This window comes from Sebastes fasciatus, chromosome 3 (assembly GCF_043250625.1).
Source record: "Sebastes fasciatus isolate fSebFas1 chromosome 3, fSebFas1.pri, whole genome shotgun sequence".
In the NCBI taxonomy this organism is placed as follows: Eukaryota; Metazoa; Chordata; class Actinopteri; order Perciformes; family Sebastidae; genus Sebastes; species Sebastes fasciatus.
Window position 1 is genome coordinate 7,058,533 of NC_133797.1, and position 23,304 is coordinate 7,081,836.

Here is a 23,304-nt window from a genome sequence, read left to right on the forward strand (position 1 = left end):
AATTTTCACAATTTCCACTCTTCTTACACATCTTCTATATAAAATGTAGTCTCTCACACAATGTACCCATCTAAGCAACAGTTATCACCTTCAAGTAAGAAGTGCAACAAGTCCTCTATTGACACCCAGTGGTGTTGGACTCCTGATTTGTTTTAAATGAAAAAGCAGTAGTGAAGGGAACAAGAATAAAGAGCTGCTCTGGCAAAATGTAAAAATGTAGAAAGCCAAAGTCTCCGTGGTCCACATTTCACACATTTGCGTCAGTCACACACATGATGTATTAGGTATTAGGTCATACATGTGTGATTTCCGGTCTCTCTGCTCTCAACCCGCCCGCTCCGGAGCGCTCGTGCACGTCTCCCATTGGCTGCGACACCAAAACAGATGACGCAACACGGACGTCAGGTTTCCTGTGTTCGGGTTCCGGGTTGAGTTAAAAACATTAATGATCCAGGAACACCAGCAGCAGTAACCGAGGAGTAACTTTAATATAACGCTAACGCACAGTGAGAGGTTTCTATTCTATAACAACCGTCGGAGCTCTGAACGGAGATGAGACGGTGTCTTCAGGTTGTGTTGCTGTTCGTGTTGGTGGGACTCATCAAGAGCTGGGACGATGGTGAGAAACTCATCACCTCCTTCTACCTCTGAGACTGGAGAGGTTATAGCATGGATGATTATAACATGGATGATTATAGCATAGATGATTATCATATTAATGTTTATCATATGAATGATTATCATATTAATGATTATACGATACGATACGATAATACTTTATTGTCAGACAGGTCTGAAATTTGTTTTGCATCAGAGCAGCTCCATTTGCAACATCACAGAAAGGACAAAGACAAGAAACAAGGATACAAACATTTAAACATTACAATCACAGAAGACGATATTCAGGGCCCTTTAACGCACATTTAATCTGGGATTAGGCTCCATATTTAGTTTAAGGATTGACTGATGTACAAAAGAGTGCTTCAATCTAACCTTATTAAATCGTGGAACCCTGTATCTCCGATTTGATGGTAACAATTGATATTCACTGTTCAAAACATGGTTATCATATTAATGTTTATCATATTAATGATTATCATATGGATGATTATAGCATGGATGATTATAGGCAGCCGGTCTTTTATGTAACAGTGAGTTTACACCAGACAGACTCAACCCAAAAGACAAAATCACCACAACTTCCGCTAACTTCCGGGGGGGGTGAAAACCGAAAATGTTGTGATGCTATTAGCAGCACCACTATGAACTCAGAGCTGAATCAACACCTCACTTCAACCTTGAGATTCACAGAGGAAGAATTTATTGCAGGACTGTTGTGTGGATTTATGTACAGTATGCATCCACCCTGTACATTGATCGTCAAAATCACTAATAAAAACAAAATGCATAACGCTCCATTCTGTGGAAAACCTGCTGCTTCCTGATTAACTGCTGATTTTAAAAGCAGGAGCTTGTATATGTTTGTTAAGTGACGTATGATATAATGGATATAACGGTGTTTTATCCTCTCCCCACTGCAGGCAGCGTGCTGCTGCGGGACGTCCAGGTGTTGACTCTGTACAGGGATCGCCAAACCACAGCGAGGCGCTCCAGCCCGGTGCCTCAGCTCCAGTGTGTCGGAGGCTCGGCGGGATGCCGGGCCTTCGTCCCAGAAGTGGTCCAGTGTCAGAACAAAGGCTGGGATGGAGTGGATGTACAGGTGAGGAGGGAGGCATCTGGTGGGCAGCTAGGACAGAGAGATGAGGTGTATGGAGTAGAATATTTGCTCAGAAGTAGGGCTGAAACAATTGATTAATCTAAACATTATTTTTCAATTAATAATTTGGTACAAAATGACCATCACACTTCCCAAAGTCCAAGGTGATGTATTCAAATAGCTAACTTTATCTGACCAACATTCTAAAACCCCAAAAATCTCCAATGTACTGTCACAGAGGACAAAGAAAACCTAAAAACAACTTTGGTGACTTTTCGCTTTTCACCCAAAGACTGTAAAATGCTCGGTCACAGCTCTTTAAATGTTTATGTCTGTCGACGTACAGTATTTTTAATGCGACTTTGTACACTCCGATATCAATATTGGTATCAGCCTCAAAAATTCGGTATCGATCAGACTATTGGTGCCTTCAAATGAAACTCGTGAGCTCATATTTACAACATGGGAAGTCGTGTACACGATATGCTTGACGTTCTAGTGGTTAAGTCGTGAGAACAACGCTGCTAAGCAACGGCAATATTAACGTTACTGTCGGTGTCTAGAAGCCACAGAGGCTAACAATTTCCGCCATTTCTGACAACGTCAACAAACATGTCACAACTCGTGAGCTTTCAGAAACTTTCCACTTACGAGGTCGTAAACACCACGAGAGGGGGGCGTTCATATGGACTCTTCTGGTGAACACGGTAAACACGACCCCATTTGAATGCACCATATAACTCCAACAAACACAATTGGCTGTGTCATTTCTATTGGTCAGGACATCTGCAGAGTGAGTAGGGGTCATTCCATCCACCATGACAGCCTCTTGGTGCTGCTAGTTCAGCCTTTTATTCTAGTTTCCCCAATGCCAGGAGGTGTAAACTGAGGTAAACTTGTAATAGAACTCCTATCTGCTGATAATACTGGATTTTGGGAACAAAGAGAAAAAATAAGTAAGCGTGTGTGTGTTTGAATATGAGAATAATGTTTTGAATGATGTGGTCATTCCCCCTCACAGTGGGAGTGTAAGACTGATATGGACAATGCCTACCGATTTGGTCGCATTGAGGTGAGCTGTGAGGGCTACAGCAACCCTACTGATGCCCACATACTGAAGGGCTCCTGTGGGCTGGAGTACACCCTGGAACTGACCAAAGAGGGCCAGAGGACCACACAAGGCAGCCGGGGTTCCGACAGTGGATTCATGGGATCTGGAGGTAGGAAGATGGAGATGTGAAGTTTTATGAGGCTTCATCTTCACACACTAGATATTTAGAAACATTCTATTTGTCTGTCTCAGGTCTCGGGGGCTTTGCCTCCAGTTTCTTCAGCGGTTTCTCTGGAAACAAGCAGCAGAGCCAGCAGAGCCAGCAGAGCCATCAGAGCTCTTACCCCTCAGGTGGCGGGGACTCGGGAGGCCTGGTGGTGGTCGCTGTGCTTCTGCTCTTAGGCTACGGCATCTACAAGCTGTTCCTCAGCGGGAACAACACATCCCAGTGGGGGCAGGACAGCGGACAGGCCGGTTACCCCGGAGATAATCGCTACGGTTCCACAGCAGGCCCGCCGCCCCCGGGATTCAAACCTGACTTCACAGGTAGCTGATGCAGAATGATAAAGTGTGGATAGAGTAACAATAGTTGGTCTGGTTTGCACTGCAGAGTCTGCCTGGAAAACATTTCCTGTAAGAAATACACCCCTTTGTTGGGGAGGATGTGCAGGATTGTCCTGCTCTTTCCTCTCGTAGAAATAGCTGGATAAGCGCTGTAGTATGAAATAAGATTACAACTACGTGTTCTTGTTTTGTGTTAAGGCAATCCTGGTGGCAATCCTGGTGGCAATCCTGGTGCCAACCCTGGCTACGGTTTCCACAGTGACTACACTCAGAGACAACAGTACCCAAGAGGTGGAGCTTTTCCTGGCACAGGCACAGGCGGAGGCACAAGCAGAGGCACAGGCGGAGGCTTCTGGACCGGCATGGGAACAGGAGGGATGTTGGGATATCTCTTTGGCAGTCAGAGGTCAGTAAAGAGATGGAGAAAGAGAGGGAGAGAAATGAGTGAAAAATAAGAAAAGCAGGAATTCTTCCACTTCCGCCCCGTTCAGAGCCTTCTGGTTATTTGTGCTGTGTTATTTGTTTTGCAGAAGCCAGCCCTACAGCTCTAACTCCTCCTCTTACACCGACAACAGACGTCCTTCGCCTGGACACTCCCCCTCTTCCTCTGGGACACGTACTGCTTCAGGTAGAAGGACAGAGCCACACACAGACAGTCAGTCTGCATTCTGTATCATCAACCTTTTGCCACCTCTGATGTAAAGATGTTGATGAGAGGCATTGCTATTGATACTAAAAGCTAGTGTTGGTAATCTTAAGAAACCAGCAAGAGTACGCTAGATTTTCAAAATGATCCAGCCTATAAACCCAGTCGAGTGTTGCCAACTCTTTTCCAATGGGTCTCTTGCTCGGATGTGACAAAATGGCTCGATAGCGCACCCTACAAAATTGCTAAAATTGAGCCCCTCATTGTGGTTTCACCTAGAAGTATGAAAGTTGGCAGGTATACGTAACATGTTGAGACGTACAAAGAAGCCTCTTGGAGGTATACCGCAAACCCAACAGGAAGTCGGACATTTTTAATTGAATGTGTTATTTTAGGGCTATTTTTTTTACCATTTCCAGGCACTATACTTTAACAAACTCCTTTTCTCTTAACAGAAAATTAAGAGAAAATATAAGAGAAATTTATTAAGAGAATAATTGGCCCTATGCCTCCAATTTAGTTTTCTTCGATGAATGCAATGTGTTAACAATGACTGCCTCAACAGTTCAGTAGCATGCAGAGACCTGCTGGAGGTGCAGCTGGCTGACTGACATCTTTGTTTCTCAGGTTTTGGAGGAACCAAGAGGAGATAGAAGTTGTGGAGGTGGTCAGATAACGGACGGCGCTGAGAATAATGAAGAACAAGCTCAGCGTCGGCTGGTGGAAGGTCAAACATGACAAAAGCACCATTAGAAGACCTTCTCTTCATACAAGATGAACTTGTCCAACAACATAGTAATATATCTACTCAGGTTCTACGTTCCTCTGGAGAGCTCCGACAGGAAGCACCGGCTCTTTTTTAGTTTTTCTGTGAAAGTGTGGTTTGAGCTTTAGCCGGGTATTAGTATGTTATTACTTTTATGTGTTTTAAGAAGATGATCTTGCAGTTGTTCATTGATTCAATCAGCATTTTGTAGGCAAGATGACATAATTCAGACACAGATATCTATGAAAACTGTAGTACCTTTTGCATTCAGGCAGATATGGAGAAAAGAATATGCACACACCACAGGCAAGAATCATGACTTTAATTATGTTACTTATCAGTAAAGCTCTTTATTTGCTCTTACCTGCTAGCCTTCATACCTTTGCTTTCCATGTCATTTAATAAATTCAGTTTGAATGTATATAGCAGTTTGAATTTGAACCTTTTGAAGGGTTTTATTAAAGGCCCAGACACACCAACTCGACGTCACAGAACTAGCGGCGACGAAGGCCGATGATCAGATGAGATGAAGATGAACAATGAGAAGAGCCTTCTGTGTGTATCCTCTTGACTTTACTCATTGGCTTGCTTTCCTCACTTCTGTTTCTCTTCTCGTGCACCGATTCATTTAATCTGAAAAGCCAATCAGAGTGATTTCTCTCACCGACGGGGCCGGGACACACCGCAAAAAGAGACACTCACGGACGGTCGGCTCGGTGTGTCAGGGCCTTTAGAGGATATGTTATTTTGAGGACATGATGTGTGATATTTTTGTAATTAGCTAATAAATAATAGAGAAACCAAAAAAAGTCTTTTTGAACCTGCTGTTCTTGGCTCTCCTTCCCAAAAGTAAAACACATATTCTGGGTGATATTTGACATCATTGTCTGAGAGGAGCAGCTGTGTTTGGGAAAGCAGCAGCAGCAGCGCCCTCTGCTGTCCACAAACTAAAGCAAAAAAAGCTTTTACTCTTTATAGAGTGTGTTTATGACTACAGCCAGTTGTTGCTGTTGTCTTTAAGGAGGCTGAATTCACAGAAATACTGAGGAGCTGCCTGATATCAGACCGATTTGTCAACAGTGTGGGCGGATTCAGAGGTATGAACTCACATACAACATACACATTCACTCTACTGTACTACTGAACATACATAACTTCAATAGACAAATATAAAACCAAATGTCAATAATTCAGAAAGAAGATCAATTCTTTACATTTATTATATTTGAAATATTTTCAGAGACTTGATGTCATTTTCCAGATTTAACAGTGAATCCTTTAAAAGAAGGCAGAGATTCAGATATGGAGGATGAAAATCTCAATTAACAGTACAATAATTAAATATGAAATATGTAAATAAATGCTGAAGTATATACATAAGCAGGTAATTGCAAATGCATAAATTAATGAATAAATAAGTAAATTATTTGTTATTAGTTTGGACACAAATTAATAGATGTCTACATGTTTTGTTTTTGCATTTCTACCTTTAAGTAGTGCTGTATTTCTCATTAACTACCAATAATTTATTCATTTAATTATATACTTTTGAACTTATTTCAGCTTTTATTTATGTATTCATTTTTCTATTAAATACTGATTAAATTATTTCTGTATATATTTTTCAATTTATTGCTGAATGAATCCTTTTTAGTACCTCAAACCGGCAATAACGTTTTTTATCCACCTGGGGGCAGCAGAAACAAGCTGTGATACAGAGCAACATAAGCACTCATTAGGTGTTATGTGTTATATTACATTATATTATATTATATTATACTATACTATATCTGATATTATAATCGGGCCAGTCTCGTCTGATTGTTTGGTTACATGAGCATTTTTATTCTGATTGGCTGATTATTAGTGGAATATTAGGGTGCATGTAAACGCACTTAATGTTATCAATAGCACCTTTAACACGGCAGGTTTCCTTCTTTGTGCGTGTTCCTTGGTCGCACCCTCTTCGTCTCTTTTGTGTGCGTGTGTGTGTGTGTGTGTGTGTGTGTGTGTGTGTGTGTGTGTGTGTGTGTGTGCATGCGAGCGTGCATGTGTGTAGGGCAAAGAACAAAGCAGCCAATCCAAACTTTCCATTTTCAATCATGTGACTTTGAAACCCGGAATAACAACAACGACAGCTCGGACTTGAATCCCAGAAACATACCAGCGGTTCCACAGAGAGGTGACGTTACCGGAGCAGGTACGTGACGTTACCGGAGTGGATAGGTAAAGTTACCGGAGAAGGATAACGATGAAGGAGGCTCTGCTCCACGTGTCGGCGGGTTTCCTGCTGTGCATCGCCTGGGCGAACACTAACCTGTTCGACGGAGTCCCGGTGGACTTGTCTTTAGACCACTACGCAGAGAAACCGGTAGACTATCTGCCCGCCTTCCTGGCGATGCCCGGTAACTGTCTGGTGAACCTGCTCTACATCTACCTGGGTCTGTACTGGCTGCTGTGGCGCGGAGGCGTGCACGAGACGTCCGCGAGCCGCTACCTGAGGCAGGTGTTCGCGCTCATGGCTCTACTCTACGGGCCCGTGCAGTGGACGCGCCTGACGCTGCTGCGGCGCGCTCCCGCCGTGCTCGACCAGTGGTTCACGTTACCGATCTTCGCGTGGGTTCCGGTGTGGATCAGTTTCATAGAGCGCGGGCCGGCGAAGTGGCACGCGGCGGCAGCGCTCGAGCTGTTCTCTGTCCTTAGCTACGGCCTGGCGACGGTGCACGAGCTGGGCTTCGAGTTCGCGCTGGGCTGTCACGTCGCCCTCGCGGTGTACAAGGGGGTTCGCGTGCAGAGGGCGCACGGGGACGGTCGCACGCAGGGCTACCTGCTGCTCGCGGTGCTCTCGTGCGCGGGGTTCGTGGTGCTGAAGCTGCTGGACCACTGGCTCGCACGGTACCGGCTCTTCCAGCGGCTCACCGGACACTTCTGGTCCAAAGTGTGCGACGTGCTGCAGTTCCACTTCAGCTTCTGCTTCCTGACCACGCTGACACTGAGGACACAGGGGGGGACGGCAGCACGGCGGGACTGAGATACCAGCAGGGACGAAGAGACACGAGCGGAGACGAGGAGACACGAGGTGGAGACGAGGAGACACCAGCAGAGACGAGGAGACACGAGGTTCAGTCAGAAAGTAGAATTGAAGTGAAGATGATTGGGCTATACCATGTTCGTTGTAACACATTACAATTTCATACAAAATGGATTTAGAGGGTAAACAACAGCTTTGTTTTGCATTTTGTGTCTTTTGAATAAAAGGCTACTTTTTCAGTCATATTTTCATCATTCAAGTTTTGTTAAAAATGATTTTTATAATATCGTATCGAGATCGTGAACCCAATATCATGTATCTTATCATGAGCTGAGTGAATCGTCACACCCCTAGTACATCCTTGTTTTGAAAACTCAGAAAGGGAAAACACACTCGACCTGAAATGTATTGAACACCTCATGTCTTAACTGGGTCTTTAGAAAACTTTAATTGAAACTTTTCAACTTTTAATTTAGTCATCGCAACAAAAAGGAAATGGAGCAAATATAATATATATTTCTTTACTTTTCAACAGGTTTTAAAGAAAGAAAATAGTAATGACTTGATATGATATATTATAAGGATAAAGAAGGGGAAATGCCAGTAATTACATACTGACCTCAGATAAATGCAGCTGTTTATGAGATGTGTCATTTGTGGGTTCTTGAAATGTCTGGGGAATAAATGTGGAACCCCTCACATGTTTACACGTCATGTTTAGTGATAGAAGTGAGGACAGGCTCTGACGATGGTTTCCTATTGGTCCACAAAAGGGCCAGGCCCGCCTCCCGGAAGTTCTGATGGGAGCAGTAAATAAGAGGGTTCAGACCACAGTCCAGGTATGACATCACTGATGACAGTGTCCTTAACCAATCAGGTGCCGGTGACAGGTCCATCCTGCCCAGCAGGATCAGCTGATGGAGAGAAAGAAACAAAGACAGTCTATGAGTGTATATGCAGATCCAATAGCTCATGTGTTCATTCGTGTTTGTAACTGGTGAGTGAGTGAGTGCATGTTTCACCTCAGACACAACAAAGGGAGTGTAGCAGAACATGTAAGAGGCCACCAGCAGAGGACAGACTGCAGACAGATCTGCTTCATTATCACTGAGTCAAAGAGGAAACAAGATGGAGACAGGAGCGAGTAACACTGGGTTTGTTAGTTCAGTGCCTGTTCAGAACCGAATGCTCTGCCTGTGGCGTTGCTGCTTGCAGCTTTCTCAAGAACCGCTCATACAAACAACTTCACACTCGACGCTGCACTTCCTTAGCAAGCTGTACCCAGCATGCCGTTCGGCAGTGTAAGGCTGCATTCACACGAGATCAGGCGGTGTGGCGAAAACTATGAGGCACCTCATAAGACATTATTCATTATGCCACTCGCACATACACATACATACATTCTCCTTTCACATACATATATTTTCACTCGCACATTAATTCATTTTCATTCTTACACCCACACAATTTTTATTCTCATATTTGTATATTTTAAATCACACTTTCATACATTTTCTGCTCATTTTTATATATATTCACTCACTCCTTCATAAATTTTACTCATATTCATATATTTTTAACTAACACATTCATACATTTACTCTCATATTCATATATTTAAATTATACATGAAATACATTTAATATTATAAATAATATGTGTATGTGAGAAGAAAATTTATGTATGTAAGAGAAGAATGCACGTATGTGTGAGAGAGAATATAGTGGAAACGGAAGGCAGGTCATTTATCGCCCTGGGATTGGCTGAGAAGTCACGCACACACACAGATGACCAACAATCGCTCACCGCCACTCAGAAACACTGCTTTATTTCCTCATTCATTTAGTCCGTATCAAAGGAGTTGAGGTCTTTTGGTAAACCCATCCCCTTCCAAACCACAGGGACCAGGCTTTTATACTTGTCAATGGTGTCAGGTCTACAGCAGCAAATCATTTCCATTATCAATTAGTCTGACTATTATTTTCCCAATTACTCAATCAATAGCTTTGTCTACCAAGTGCCAGAAAATAGCCCAAGGTAACACCTTCAAATAGCTTGTTTTTTCCGACCAACTGTCCAAAACCCAAATATATTACATTTCAAAATCATATGTGACAAGGAAAAGCATCAAATCCTCCAGTGACTGAAACGGTCAATTCTGACTAATGGAGTCATTGACTCGTCTGTAGTTTGGTCTTGGACCTGACCTGACCATAAACAACATCAGTTTCCAGCTTGGGATGTGTCTCTTGAAATTATCTTTTCTCAGGTGATTTACCTGTTGCAGCTCGAGCGGCAGCCAGCGGCACTCAGTAGAGAGCAGAAGAAGATGAGGAGGAAGGGGAGGAAGATACAGATGGAGAAAGCACAGAGAAGGTAGACCAACATGTCTGAGTAGCTGTTCTCCCAGAAGACAGCACACAGCATCTCTGCAGGGTCATACCTGGAGTAGAGAGAGGACATGATGGAGATGAACACAGTGTAGAAACAACATGTAAAGCATTCAGTAAACTACGTACTGTACCTGATCCAGGCGTAGACAACAGGGACGCTGCCAAACACCAGCCCTGTCACCCAAAAAGCCAAGCAGGCTGTCACCATGACAACAAAGAGAGCACTTCCTGTGGTGGCCGTGCCAATCAACCGTTGCACACAGAGGATAGCTGTAAAGGAGAAAAGAAACCCTCAAACTTACTGCATCAAAGGCCCTGTTCACACCAAGCCGTGAGACGGCGTGAAGTTGGGACCCTGGGACCGAGTCACGTGACCAAGCGGACGCATGTTCCATGTGCCCAAGATCCGGGTACTTTTCCAGACGGAAGTCGAGCCATTTAGGCTTCATGCGCCACTGAGCAACTTTCATAGGAATGAACAGGGCCCCGCCTCCAACGCTGTATCCTGTTCTCTTTATACGTCCATGGTCAGCGCCACGAGGTGCGCTCTAAGTCAAAAGATACTCTGTCTCGGTTCAGTCACAGTTCAGTCAAGTGTGAGGGCTTGCACAGTTTCCGGTCTGTTGACCTGGTCTTCATTGTGAATAAACCAGCAGTGATTCAAACTAGATTTTTTTTGAGCCAGTGAATTGTGATGCCTAGAAAAATGCCTTGTCCACAGCAGACCAGCAATCTGCTGTTATGCATACACAATCAACATCAGAAGTTCAGCCTTTAGTTCACAAATATTTTCTCTGAATGCCTTGTTCAACAGTGTCTGTACCTGCCTTCTTTAAGGCACACACCTGGACGGCTGCAAACCAGTAATTAATCCGATGAACGATGGCTTTCGACCTTGCTTAAAGGCAGCAGATCTCCTACAATGTAGTCCAGTACAAAAATAATTTTCAGCACGTGTACCAGTCTGCTGCAACATATTATGAATTCTAAATAAACTAATTTCTAATAACCCCTATGATAACACATGTTACACTGTTCACTAACTGCAGTGTAGCCTAATTCCAATCTGCACAGATGTTTAGTTTATATTCCAGATTCAATATGGTGACTAATGATATAATAGATGTGTGAACTACAGATTCATGAAACACATAATTAAACATAAAACTTGGATCAATAAATCTTAGATTATCCATAAACTCAGAATGATTGTAAGCCTTAAAGGTGCAGTGTGTAGGTTTTGGTAGCATTTAGTGGTGAGGTTGCAGATTGCAACCGACTAAAACTTCTACCGCGTGCCAAGCATGTAGGAGAACTACGGTGGCCGACGCAAAAACGCAAATGTCCCTCTCTAAAGCCAGTGTTTGGTTTGTCCATTCTGGGCTACTGTAGGAACATGGCGGCCGGCTCCATGAAGAGGACCCGCTCCCTATGTAGATATAAACGGCTCATTAAGGTACCGAAAACACAACTCTTATTTTCAGGTGATTATACACTAAAGAAAACATACTTGTTAATATTAATAGACCAATAGATCCCCCTAAATGCTACACACTGTTCCTTTAATGTTATATTGTTACTTTGGCTTCCCCTGTATGGAGAATCTCATTCATGATGACATGGTCTCTATCAGTGTGTTTAGAGCTGAGCCGTACCTATGCTCCCTATAGAGGAGCTGATGAAGGCAAACTTAAGCAGGCTGACGACCTCACACCACGGTGACCTCTGACCTCCTGTCAGCATGGCCAACAGGGAGCCGGAGATGATGAGGAGGGAGCAGCCTTCACAACACAGTGGTTCATTATCAGAGGTTTATTATACATGTGAAACGCTGTGACAAATGTGTTACAATACTGGAATCAAATGAAATTATTAGGTGGGTTGAGAGATAGTGGGATACACCAAGAAAGTAAATGATGACAAATAATCGCGTATAATGCACTAGCATTGGTGTCGGTGTAAACTGTACCTAAATCTGACAAGGTGAGACTGATGAAAGGGAGCCAATAATGACAGCAGAACCGACCTCTGCACTGGAAATGAAAGACAAAAGAAGAGAAGTGAACACATGTTGAGATCACACAAAACCAAAACATCACACTAAGTTCAACCACGGTCCATCGTGGTCTTCTGTACTTATAGACACGACTAACAAGGATAACATTTCACACCAATCTAACGGTGCAGCCCCACCATACACAACCAGACTGCCGGCTAAATTTGCTCCCATTCATGGCGTTTAATTAGTATCAAAACCCGCGAGCGCACAGAACAGTATAAAATAGAGTGATAAATTGTCAGTTGATTTGATAAACTTGATTGACATTGTATTTGAAACAGTGTCGCTCTACTCAGCCGTTATCATTCACAACACCCAACTGATATTTTTCGTTTACAGCACGCAATTTTTGTTACTTCAACCCTATCAAAAAAAAGAACATGCCCACTCAGTGACTCTCGATTTAGTGCAGACATCTGATGGAAGTAACGGCGTTGTAATTCCACCGTTTGGCCACTACGAAAATTTGCTTCAAAGCCCATAGCTCTTCCTGGGGAGGCCGGGGTCCCATTCGCGCAAGTAAAGCGGGGCGGAAATTCGCCGTGCGCTCGGTTTGAGCACAACACAACACCTTACCATGACTTTGACCAGCAGAACAAGACAGTTTCCCACAACTCCCATGACCATCTCCAGTCCCAACACAGCCACCAGCAGCCACCTCTCTGCCTCTGGCCATGGACGTTCCACGAACACAGTCCCATTAAACCACTCGCTCACTGGAAGATAAGGAATACAAAACACAGGGAGAGTTCTGTGGTGGTGACGTAGTTTAAAGAGCAGAAGAGAGACACAGTGTGGGTCGTTGGGAGGGCAGGTGGATGGGTCCCACACGGGGCTTTCATCAAGGAGACTGCTGCTCGTGTTACGTTTCACTTTCACTTTGCGATTGCGATCAGCTGATTGTTCGTGTCACGTGTTCACATCAAGTCACATTTTCTCTGTACAAACGTAGTAGTTATAAGCCCAACCATGTTGTTTTTTTCCTAAATCTAAGTGGTTTTGTTGCCTAATCATAAACAAGTGTTATGTTTAATTCACAAGATTAAGTGTGTGTTTACTGCAACCGAAAAGTGACACCGAGGGGTCTGACAAATCGTCAGTATTTGACAAGTTGAGATGAGGGCCTGCCTCAGCTCCACTGACGATCCACCTTTTTTACCCGTTGTTGGATTAGCCGGGAGTCAGGCTGTGTTGTCACATTTTTGAGCAATCTCTGGCGCAAGAATTTCCTTCGGGATTAATAAAGTTCTATCTTATCTTATCTTATCTTATCTTACAACAGCTCTTCAGAAAGCTATGGGTGACGTCACAGAGACTATGTCCATATTTTATACAGTTGGTATTGAGCACCTTTAAGTTATTGAACAGGATATATGAACAAAGACAAGTGTCTGACTTTACAGTTTATGTACATGATATGGTGCAGTATCCTCCAGCAGCTGGATGTATATTAAAAGGACAGGGTGAGACGTCATGCCTAATGATGTACAAACTTTTTCTGTATCTTACAGCTCAGACAGTTCACTCATGCATAGAGACAGGCACAGGGTTAAACCTCAATCTGATCTGATCTGATTTTTCTATTTGATAGAGAAAAGTGTTCACTTACTTTTACGGTGAGCCGTCGGTCCACAGCCTTCAACGATGGTTTCTAGGTGTTTGTAGCAGAGAGCTCAGATGGAAGTGTCATCAAAACCATTTCAATTAAAATTCACATGCTCCATTTAACTCAACTAGATTTGCTCTGACGCACTGTGTGTGCCTGTAATTCATCTTCCACTACTACTATTATCATGTACAGTAGGTGATGAGAATAACAGTAAGGAATCAGATGCAAATAATATGTCAAACAATATGGCTTTAAACTGTAGAAGGAACATGGAGTTATTTCTCTTTTATGGAATATTTCTATTCTTCAACCATTTCTACAATCTATAGAAAAGTCTATGAATAAATTCAGGTTTATTCTTCGTTATTCTGCTCAGTTAGGTTTTAGCTTTAGTTTAGCAGCACTATACGAGTTTATTTCCTGTCCTTTCATTGAAATAACTCTTGTCAGAGTTCCTGTTATTTGTGTTTTTTAATTCATGTTTCACAAATGGACAAAAATCAGACCTACATAATGTAGAAACGTAAAGATCACCACATCTCCTAATATACGTTTGTCAAAATGTTTGATCAATGTTTGTCCAACACACTCTTAAACAATAAGGAAACATTAAACCTTAAAGTTACCTTAAAATCTGCTGCAAAATTGCAAAATACAAGCAAGAACATTCAGCCACTGCATGTAGGACACACACACAGCCGTGTACTTCTATCTTTGTGAGGACACTCATTGACATAATGCATTCCCTAACCCCTCACCTTAACCATCACAACTAAATGCCTAACCCCAACCCTTACCCTAACCTGGACCTTAAAACCAAGTTTGAACCCTCAAACAGGCCTTTGAAGGTCTGTCCGAAGGTGAGGACCGGCCAAAATGTCCTCACTTTCCAAAAATGTCCTTACTCTGAAGGTCTAAAACTCAAATTGGTCCTCACAAAGATAGCTGTACAAGAACACGCACGCATGCACATTATATATATCACAGGATATAGTGACCGTTTTATAAAAATAACTTTTCCTAATAATAACTCTTAATAACTTTTTTAATCTTATTTGCTCAAAGTTACCGACTTTAGCTTTAACTCAAGGTCCACTTAATAGTTTTTTAAAGAGCTTTTAACCACATCTCACAGGGGTCATAGTCTTCATCAACGGATGGAGTCCGCTCAGTTTTGTGATCAAGATGGCATTTTCAAGTTCAACACTTTGAGTATTCCTCCCAGAATTTTATTTCTTGAGTCAGAGTGGAAACAAAAACAAAGACCATAAAACTTTGCACTGCCATCCAGGATAATAACAACAACCCATGTATACTTGTGTGGGACATCAGAAGTCTGCTATCTGCCGTGAGTGTACACAGCCCTGATACTGCCACAGCATGGCTCAGGCCCCATGCTTTTTAGTCCTGTGGGACTGTGCTGCAGACACAACCACATGGATGACTGGATGATCACTGACTGGACCATGCTGAGGCAGCGGGACTGTTGTTCACTCATCACACAGACACACAGACAATGTAGTATTCTACAATAAATATGGAATCCAAACAATGCCATGGTAAAAATCTGAAACATATCAAAGTATATTCATCATATCAGAAGGGGATGACACTGAGGAAATGTGTTTGTGATGTTTGGTTTGAAATAAAAGATCCAACCCTGATGCACATCCACGGCCGAGTCTGTCTTCTTACAGTATGTACAGTATGGACGTATGTATGTGTCAGAGAGGTTATTCTGGTATGTGCTAACTGTTCACTGTGTGTGTGCGTGTATGTGTGGGGGGGCATCTATCGGTAGAGGTAATCAGCTTGTAGGTTGGCAGCTATCTCTGCTTCCCACTTGTCTCCGTTGTTGAGGAGCTTCTCCTTGTTGTAGAGCAGTTCTTCGTGGGTTTCAGTGGAAAACTCAAAGTTAGGACCCTGAGGAAAGAAAGAAAGACAGAGGATGGAGAGAGCGATGTAAGAGAGAAGAGAGGGATCAGAGGTAAGAGCAGGATTCAAAGGAAGAGAGGAGAAGACAGAGACAAAGATGAGGAGTGGGACCAGTTAACTGTTATTACTACTGCAGTAATGCAAGATGCAAGTCATCTTTTCCGTGGGAACATTGAATCATCAGCGCAGACGAATGATGGAGTTTTCAGGTTACTGTGGAGCTGCGTCACTATCTGGCGTTTTCTACCTCAGAAACTTAACGAGCTGTGACTTAACATGTAGCCGTTATCATGGGAGCACTAGCCTTTACACAGCGAAATGTCACCATGTCAGTGAATTTAAACTACTGCTTGCAATCTGAGGATATATATATATATATATATATATATAGACACATGTACACATTACATGGGATTTATTGTTTTGTTTTTACCGTGGTATCGAATTTGGTATCGAGAATCGTGGAAATGCACTGGTATCGGTATCGACTACTAGATTTCTGGTACGGTGACATCCCTAGTGCACATGTACATCATCAGGATCATACACGCACCTCTACGATGGCGTCCACAGGACACGCCTCCTGACAGAAACCGCAGTAGATGCATTTGGTCATGTCGATGTCGTAGCGAGTCGTCCTCCTGCTGCCGTCACCACGAGTCTCTGCTTCGATGGTGATGGCCTGGACACACACACACACACACATTGCCGGAGATGAAGAGACACACTGACAGAGCTCTATCTCAGACCTTTCTCTGATCTGCTTTCTGCTATTGAGACTGAATATAAAGGGCTATATTTATTTTATATATATATATATATATATATATATTCATTCACATTATTCACCATACAGTTCATGTTATTCACAGTAAAGACAGTTACTTTTGGTTTAAATGTGGCTAAAGTAGTTTTGTCTTGCTCATATTAAAAGGCGGGCATGATCCAATCAAGCTACATCTAGTGTGTGTGTGTGTGTGTGTGTGTGTGTGTGTGAGTGTGTGTGTGTGCGCGTACCTGAGCAGGGCAGATAGCTTCACACAGCTTGCAGGCGATGCAGCGTTCCTCTCCTGAAGGATACCTGGTGTAACATCATTACAAAGACTTTGTTATGGTTTGATCTAGAATGCTGCTACTGCAGCAAGGACCCCCTTTAATATTAGAAAATGTCATTTTGAGCTTTGGTCACTGTCAAATCTCAGGCTAAGAGCATAGCATTTAGTGTGCCAGTCCATTTAGTGATTCATGGGGCGTGACGTGTGTGACTGGTTTTCAGTGATTAGAGAGAATATTTTATTTAGCATGACAAATCAGTGAGCAATGCTATTTCATTCCAGTCTTGGGTTAGTCTCTACAACTAAAACTCAATGTTTAGAGAGCACTGGTTTTATTGCAAAAGGAGAATACAATGCATTTGACTTTTCCTAAAATGATAGTGTTGTGAAATGCAGAGTCCATCAAAAAAAAAAAACTAATAACCCTTGTGTGAATAGTTATTCACATTCAAACTTCTGAGTGGTTGTTAGTTTTTAAATCAGTTTGACTGGCATCACAATGCATGTCATTTATTTTCAAAACTCTCACAATGACCCACAATGCACCGAGCGGTTGACGAGTGGTCGTCCTCACCTGCGCAGTGCGTGCTCTCCTCTGAAGCGAGGTGACAGTGGCCCCTTCTCAAACGGGTAGTTGATGGTGGCCGGCTCTCTCAACAGGTAGCTCATCGTCATGCCCAGACCTGACATCGCAACACAATCACACAATCACAAACTGACACATCCAGATCACACGGACAGAGGACATTTCCCATGGAAAAAAAACAGCAGCCAAACCACCTCCAGTGGTGGCGGAGATCCATTTGGTCACATTTGCTGAATACATGCAATAACCCTTCCTATGATGCATTGTTAAATATATGAACATGTGTCAACAAAATACATTGTGATGATCTTGAAATGATTCCAAAAGAAACCAAGTAATGGCACTGTTATTTAGAAGTTTGACATTGAGCTGACCTCTGAAGAGCTCCGTCCAGAGCAGCGTCTGAGCAGCTCGGTCTGTGATGGACTTCATGTCTGTAGGGATGTCTTGGGCATTCACATACTCTGCACACACAAACACAATCAGGTGAGAGAGGTGCGTGTGTAATGTGATTGGATTACACAGTGTGAAATGTGAACATTTATGAGCGTACATCACAAAAGATTAAACGACTTTTCATACATTTTAAGTCATGCCTCTTTTTCACTCATATATCTTTGATAACAACAGTCCAAAGAAGTGTTCTTTCATGCTTTGTGTTTTTTTACATTTGTCCATACCAGGCTGCCTTGTGATTGGGTAGATTGGGTAATGTGTATGACACTTCCCTTTGAGGACATGAGCAGATGATAACATTTATGTCACGCAGATCCTAGCTGCTATGCGGAAAGTATAATTTGGTCTTTAGACTTCTTCACACCAGAACTAATAACAGCCAAATTTAACAATCAATTAATTTTCAATGGAATCTTTACAATCAGAGGAATCACTTGCAGAGAGGCAAAGACGAGCCAATTTGCATTACCGACCAATAGAAATCAATCTGGACAACGTTGACCTGATTGTCTCAGGCAACTGCTTCAAAATTCAGAAACAAGTTTACTAGGGATGGGTCGTGATTTTTCGAATAGTCGTTAAGTTATAAAAAAATCAAATAGTTTATGCAACTATTCGTCCCATCTTAAAACATATATATTTCCCTTGTATTAACCGTCGCAGGCACTGCTTGGTAGTAACGTTACCATCGGTAAAACGTGTGTGGCTCTTTTCTGTCAGCGCATGGGTGTGTGTGTGTGTGTGTGTGTGTGCGCGCATGCAAGCGGCGCCGCGCCCCTCGTAGTTCCAGCAGGTAGATCAGCTGTTTGAGCAGCTGAATTTATCGCAATTTAAACCCGACAGAAACAAAATAAAACAAAATAAAACTCACCAAGACGGTCTTGGTTTGTCTATCCACTGCCCTCTTCCACTGTACATAACCAACCACAATATGGTTCTAATAAACTCTTAATCCATAGCGTTAGATGGGAAAATGTGCCGACGCTACATGTCTTAGTGATCCAGCTCAACCAACTGTCACACAGCCACTTGCAAAGGGAACTAACTTAAATCCCAAGTCCAAACATACAAACAAAGACTTGAATCATGCTGTAGCATATTTTACTGTCAAGGACATGGTGCCCTTAAGAGTAGTGGAAAAAACCTTTCTCCACCTGATGAAGAAAGCAGTCCCAATGTACAAGGTGCCATCAAGACCATACCTTTCCACCAATGAAATCCCTCGCATGTACAAAGAGGGGAGAGCCAGTGTTGAGTAACGGCTGAAGGATGTTATGTGGTATTCAGTCACCACAGACCTGTGAACCAGCAGCAGTGGAGGAGGGGAACCATTTAATAGTTTTACAGTCCACTACCTCTCCTCAGATTGGCAGCTTTATTGCCATTGTCTGGAAACTCACGGGTGGGTGAACTGGGGACTCAGTTGTCTGTTATGCTCACACACTGCAGCTGGCGCACCGCTACATGAGACACACTAATCTTGTCGGTTAACGGTTAATAATCGGTTAACAAGGGTCGGTTATCGGTTCAATTTTTCTTTCAAAATGATCATCCCTAAATACAACACAATGAGCTGGGTTTGTGTGTTGAAGTGGTACTTACTGAATCCTTCTCTTTGTGTGGACACACTGAAGGACCTCACTAGATTCTGGCTGGCCACAAAAGTCCCTGAAAAGGAAAAATACATTTTAAAAAAGAGGCATTATCATTTAGATACTAAATCCCAGTGACTGTACAACTGAAGGACACTACGCAGGTACCTGATGTGTGCTTGACAACATGTTGTGACAAAGACACAACTTCTTGTGTTTGGCCATCTCAGAGCAGGCAGCTCTATTTTTAGAATCTGACATGGCTTACATTATTGACACATCTACGTGACTTGAGATTTTACAACTTTTGTTGTATAATTTCAAAATTGTTTTCATTTGTTTTTTAATTCTTTAAAAGGTAGGGGTGGAAATGCTGAGAAACTAACAAGAGTACATTTGTTTTAAAAATGATCCAACTGGAAAAACCTAGCAGCACTAGCTCCAAAAGTTCCTTAATCTAGAGAGAAAGTCACCAAGACATCAACACTGACAGTCCGTCCCTTCAGGCCTCCTTCCAAAGACACTCCCTCAACATTATCATTATGGACGTAAACAACCAACATGGCTACTGTTAGTAGTCCCACACAGCTGTCAAGCTAGCAGCTGGTGGAAGACTCCTGTGATGTGCAATGAGTGCTCGGGCAGAGTGCACGCAGGGTCACAGGCTTCTTACAGTCCTGTGACAGCCACAGATACCGGATTGTTTTCTCTTTTTTGTCAGAGCATTTGATTTATTGATTGCTGTCTGGATGTGATGAAAATTTCAATACATACAGTAAAACAAATTTATTTGAACACCCCATCTTGAACAACTATCGTGTCAGTTACATTCAAAATACACATATTTTTGTAAGTGCAACTGGACGTGCTTCTCTTTGTGTGGCTGAGAAATCTTACCTGGCCTTGAAGCGGAGTAAAGTAAACGCAACGTTGCAGCCATCACGTCTTCGGAGCTGAAACCAGACAGAATACCAGTGAGGAACAGTTCAAAAACAGCGGCCGCATCAAAACATTATCATTTATTTATTATTTGAAGCAAAAAAAATGGTTTCTACATATTGAACTAAACAGACCCTTGCTCCTCCGAGGTGTCCGCCATAATCTAAACAGTGCAATTTGATTCTGACAAATACTAAACAGTGACGTTTGAGATTGTAATAGGAGTGCTATTACGAACTTTTAGCGTTACTGTAACGTTAGCTGGGTTCTGAGATTAAACCCGCTGAATGAATCACTGAATACTTTTGACCGAATTAATCATGATAAATTGTTTGTTAAACTACAAGAACGAGGGCTCCCCCCGTATTTGATAACGTTCTTACACTTTTGGTATTCGCTTCAAACCATGCAAGCTAGACGGGGTAAGAGCATATCTGCACTGTTCCTAGTGACTAATAAGGTCCGACAAGGTGGAATACTGTCACCTGTTCTCTTCAGTCTGTATATGGATGATCTTTGAAAACAGAATAGATGTATGGTGGGGGATAGTCTATTGTACGAGTCTGCTCAAGTTATGGTGCGCAGTATGACATTAAATTTAACTCTAAAAAGAGTGTTGTCATGATTGCTAAAACCAAGGAGGATCAGAAGCAAGATTTTCCTTCATCCTTTATGGCAGACAAAGCGCTAAATGTGGTGAACAAAGTAAGATTTTCGGGTCACATCATCAGGAATGATCTACGTGATGACGACAATGTGCAGCGCCAGTGTTGCAATCTGTACGCACAATCCAACATGCTGGCACGCAAATCTCACATGTGTACAGATAATGTTAAAAACAGCCTGTTTTAGAGCCTACGGTACTCCACTCTATACAGCCCCCACTTGTGGTGCAGTTACAGCAAAGCAAAAATTAAATAGGTGGCATCAGGTGGCATTTAATGATGCATTCAGAATCTTGCTCAAGCTGCCAAGATGGACAAGTGCAAGTCATATACTAGTAATGTTCCCACCTTCCATGCTGTGCTGAGCAATTTTAGGCAAGGCAATGCAAGGCAGCTTTATTTGTAGAGCACATTTCAGCAACAGGGCAATTCAAAGTGCTTTACATAAACATTCAAGAACATTGCGACAAAATGCAAAAGAACATTAAGACATAATTAAAACAGTTATAAAAACATTAAAGATTAGAAAATAAAAAACAAGCTAAAAATAAAAGCTAGGATAGAAGCTAAAATAGAGTATAATAACACACAAGAGTAGAAGTTTTAGTGCAGTATAAGATCATTATCTGGTTTAATAAAAGGCATCAGCAAACAGGAACGTTTTAAGCTTTGATTTAAAGAACTCAGAGTTGGTCCTGCAGGTTTCTGGGAGCTTGTTCCAGATATTTGGTTCATAAAAACTGAACACTGCTTCTTCTGCATGTTTAGTTGTGACTCTGGGGACACTAAGCAGACCTGATCCAGATGACCTGAGAGGTCTGGATGGTTCAGAACATAGCAGAAGATCAGAAATGTATTTTGGCCCTAAACCATTTAGTGCTTTGTAAACCAGCTGGAGTATTTTGAAATCAATTCTCTGAGAGACAGGGAGCCAGTGTAGAGACCTCAGAACTTTATGTATAAATGTATGTGTTGATTAATTGATTCAAATAACTGAGCCCAAACACAAAGTGACACAAGGTACTCCTCTTGTTTTGGGAAACAAATGCCTATATATGTTTTAATCACTGTGAACTGCAGTGATTATATCTCTGTGTTGTCGTCCTTGTATTGTATTGTATTGTATTTATACTGATATGGACCTCTGGGTCTGAAATAAAGTGAATGATGATGACTGGTAAACATTCACGTTACTGTGTCCAGCTGCTAACATTAGTCTCATCTCACTCTGCGTTACAAAGTCACATATATTCATACACATATATTCATATAGTGAGGCACAGCACACCAACGGTGACCGTGAACTCTTACCGTAAACGTTAACAGTGGATTGTTGACCTCAGCTAACCCTGATGTAACGCTAGACCTTACTGCGGTAGCATGACATTGTTTAGCATCTTGCAGAGCACAATACTAAATACCATTGTGACCACTCAACTGTTCTGTGCACAATACACGGTAACGATACACGGCGACGTTAGTTGAACTTGTGTTTAACTAGTCTTATTCGCTGAGCATCGGCAGCATTGTTTAGTGTCGTTAGCAGAGTTACAGCACAGAGCTGACTGTCAAGGACTTTTACATAAAGGTGAATCAAGGGCGATTCTAATGTCTTCAAGATCACATATCAATAATAATAAATTGACTATTTAATGAGACGTTAAGGAGCTTTGTGAGAAATTAGATTTGATGAATTTGAAGTGTTTATAAACTCACCGAAATGTCGCTATTTGGCCTTCTAAACCAGAACAGCGGACGACTGACGGAGCGGACTCGGCGTGGACAGGAAGTTCTTCTTCTTCTTCTTCTTCTCTCCGGCAGACTAGCTACCGTTTAGTGCACTGCTGCCTCCCTGCGCCTCCCACCGGCCTACAGTCAACATGCTGCACTGTCTTCTGCTTCTTCTGGAGTGTGGATAAGGATTCAAACTACTCACTAGTTGTACTACTAAAGAAAATAATAATAATAATAATAATAATAAAGAATAATACAACTTAATTTTATGTATATATATATAAATGTATATACATGTAAATACATGTGTATAAACAGGGGGAAAAAGCATGCTGACCTGCAACGAATCCTGGTTGAGGAATGGAACTCCATCCCACAGCAACTTGTGACCAGGTTGGTGACCAGCATGAGGAGGAGGTGCCAGGCTGTTGTGGCTGCGTATGGATCTTCCACCGCTACTGAGGCTCCTGACGGTGTATTAAATGAATTAAGTGTAAAATAGCCAA

At 42.4% G+C, this 23,304-nt stretch overlaps 4 protein-coding genes and 1 long non-coding RNA gene across 7 annotated transcripts; 2 read left to right on the plus strand and 3 right to left on the minus strand.

The window, feature by feature from the left end:
- The first annotated feature begins 378 nt into the window (after positions 1-378).
- saraf (store-operated calcium entry-associated regulatory factor) lies at positions 379-5,553 on the plus strand. Of its 2 annotated transcripts, none has more exons than XM_074628486.1 (7): positions 379-619; positions 1,542-1,720; positions 2,739-2,937; positions 3,021-3,314; positions 3,531-3,738; positions 3,863-3,960; positions 4,606-5,553. In XM_074628486.1, the coding sequence occupies exons 1-7, from the start codon at positions 553-555 to the stop codon at positions 4,629-4,631; spliced, it is 1,071 nt and encodes a 356-aa protein (XP_074484587.1). In that variant the 5' UTR covers positions 379-552; the 3' UTR covers positions 4,632-5,553. The 2 variants fall into 2 exon arrangements, with proteins under 2 accessions (XP_074484587.1, XP_074484595.1); XM_074628494.1 differs by having other exon boundaries at positions 3,021-3,313; positions 3,542-3,738.
- On the minus strand, positions 764-7,045 carry LOC141763837 (uncharacterized). The gene is made up of 2 exons (XR_012593178.1): positions 6,909-7,045; positions 764-1,736 (listed from the first exon to the last, which is right to left on the minus strand). It is a non-coding gene; the product is annotated as an uncharacterized LOC141763837 (long non-coding RNA).
- tmem187 (transmembrane protein 187) lies at positions 6,833-8,018 on the plus strand. Its single transcript, XM_074628570.1, has 2 exons — positions 6,833-7,823; positions 7,865-8,018. The coding sequence occupies exon 1, from the start codon at positions 6,996-6,998 to the stop codon at positions 7,773-7,775; it is 780 nt and encodes a 259-aa protein (XP_074484671.1). The 5' UTR covers positions 6,833-6,995; the 3' UTR covers positions 7,776-7,823; positions 7,865-8,018.
- Positions 8,019-8,259: 241 nt separating this feature from the next.
- LOC141765408 (uncharacterized) lies at positions 8,260-15,304 on the minus strand. Its single transcript, XM_074631459.1, has 8 exons — positions 15,208-15,304; positions 12,804-12,943; positions 12,195-12,201; positions 11,824-11,949; positions 10,300-10,438; positions 10,054-10,218; positions 8,798-8,882; positions 8,260-8,689 (listed from the first exon to the last, which is right to left on the minus strand). The coding sequence occupies exons 1-8, from the start codon at positions 15,302-15,304 to the stop codon at positions 8,480-8,482; spliced, it is 969 nt and encodes a 322-aa protein (XP_074487560.1). The 3' UTR covers positions 8,260-8,479.
- On the minus strand, positions 15,044-22,924 carry ndufs8a (NADH:ubiquinone oxidoreductase core subunit S8a). Of its 2 annotated transcripts, none has more exons than XM_074628308.1 (8): positions 22,781-22,924; positions 20,358-20,413; positions 19,471-19,536; positions 17,787-17,876; positions 17,401-17,509; positions 16,789-16,852; positions 16,325-16,453; positions 15,044-15,759 (listed from the first exon to the last, which is right to left on the minus strand). In XM_074628308.1, exons 2-8 carry the CDS (start codon positions 20,398-20,400, stop codon positions 15,628-15,630), a joined length of 633 nt encoding a protein of 210 aa, XP_074484409.1. In that variant the 5' UTR covers positions 20,401-20,413; positions 22,781-22,924; the 3' UTR covers positions 15,044-15,627. The 2 variants fall into 2 exon arrangements, with proteins under 2 accessions (XP_074484409.1, XP_074484417.1); XM_074628316.1 differs by lacking the exon at positions 22,781-22,924 and adding an exon at positions 22,376-22,399.
- Positions 22,925-23,304: the final 380 nt, after the last annotated feature.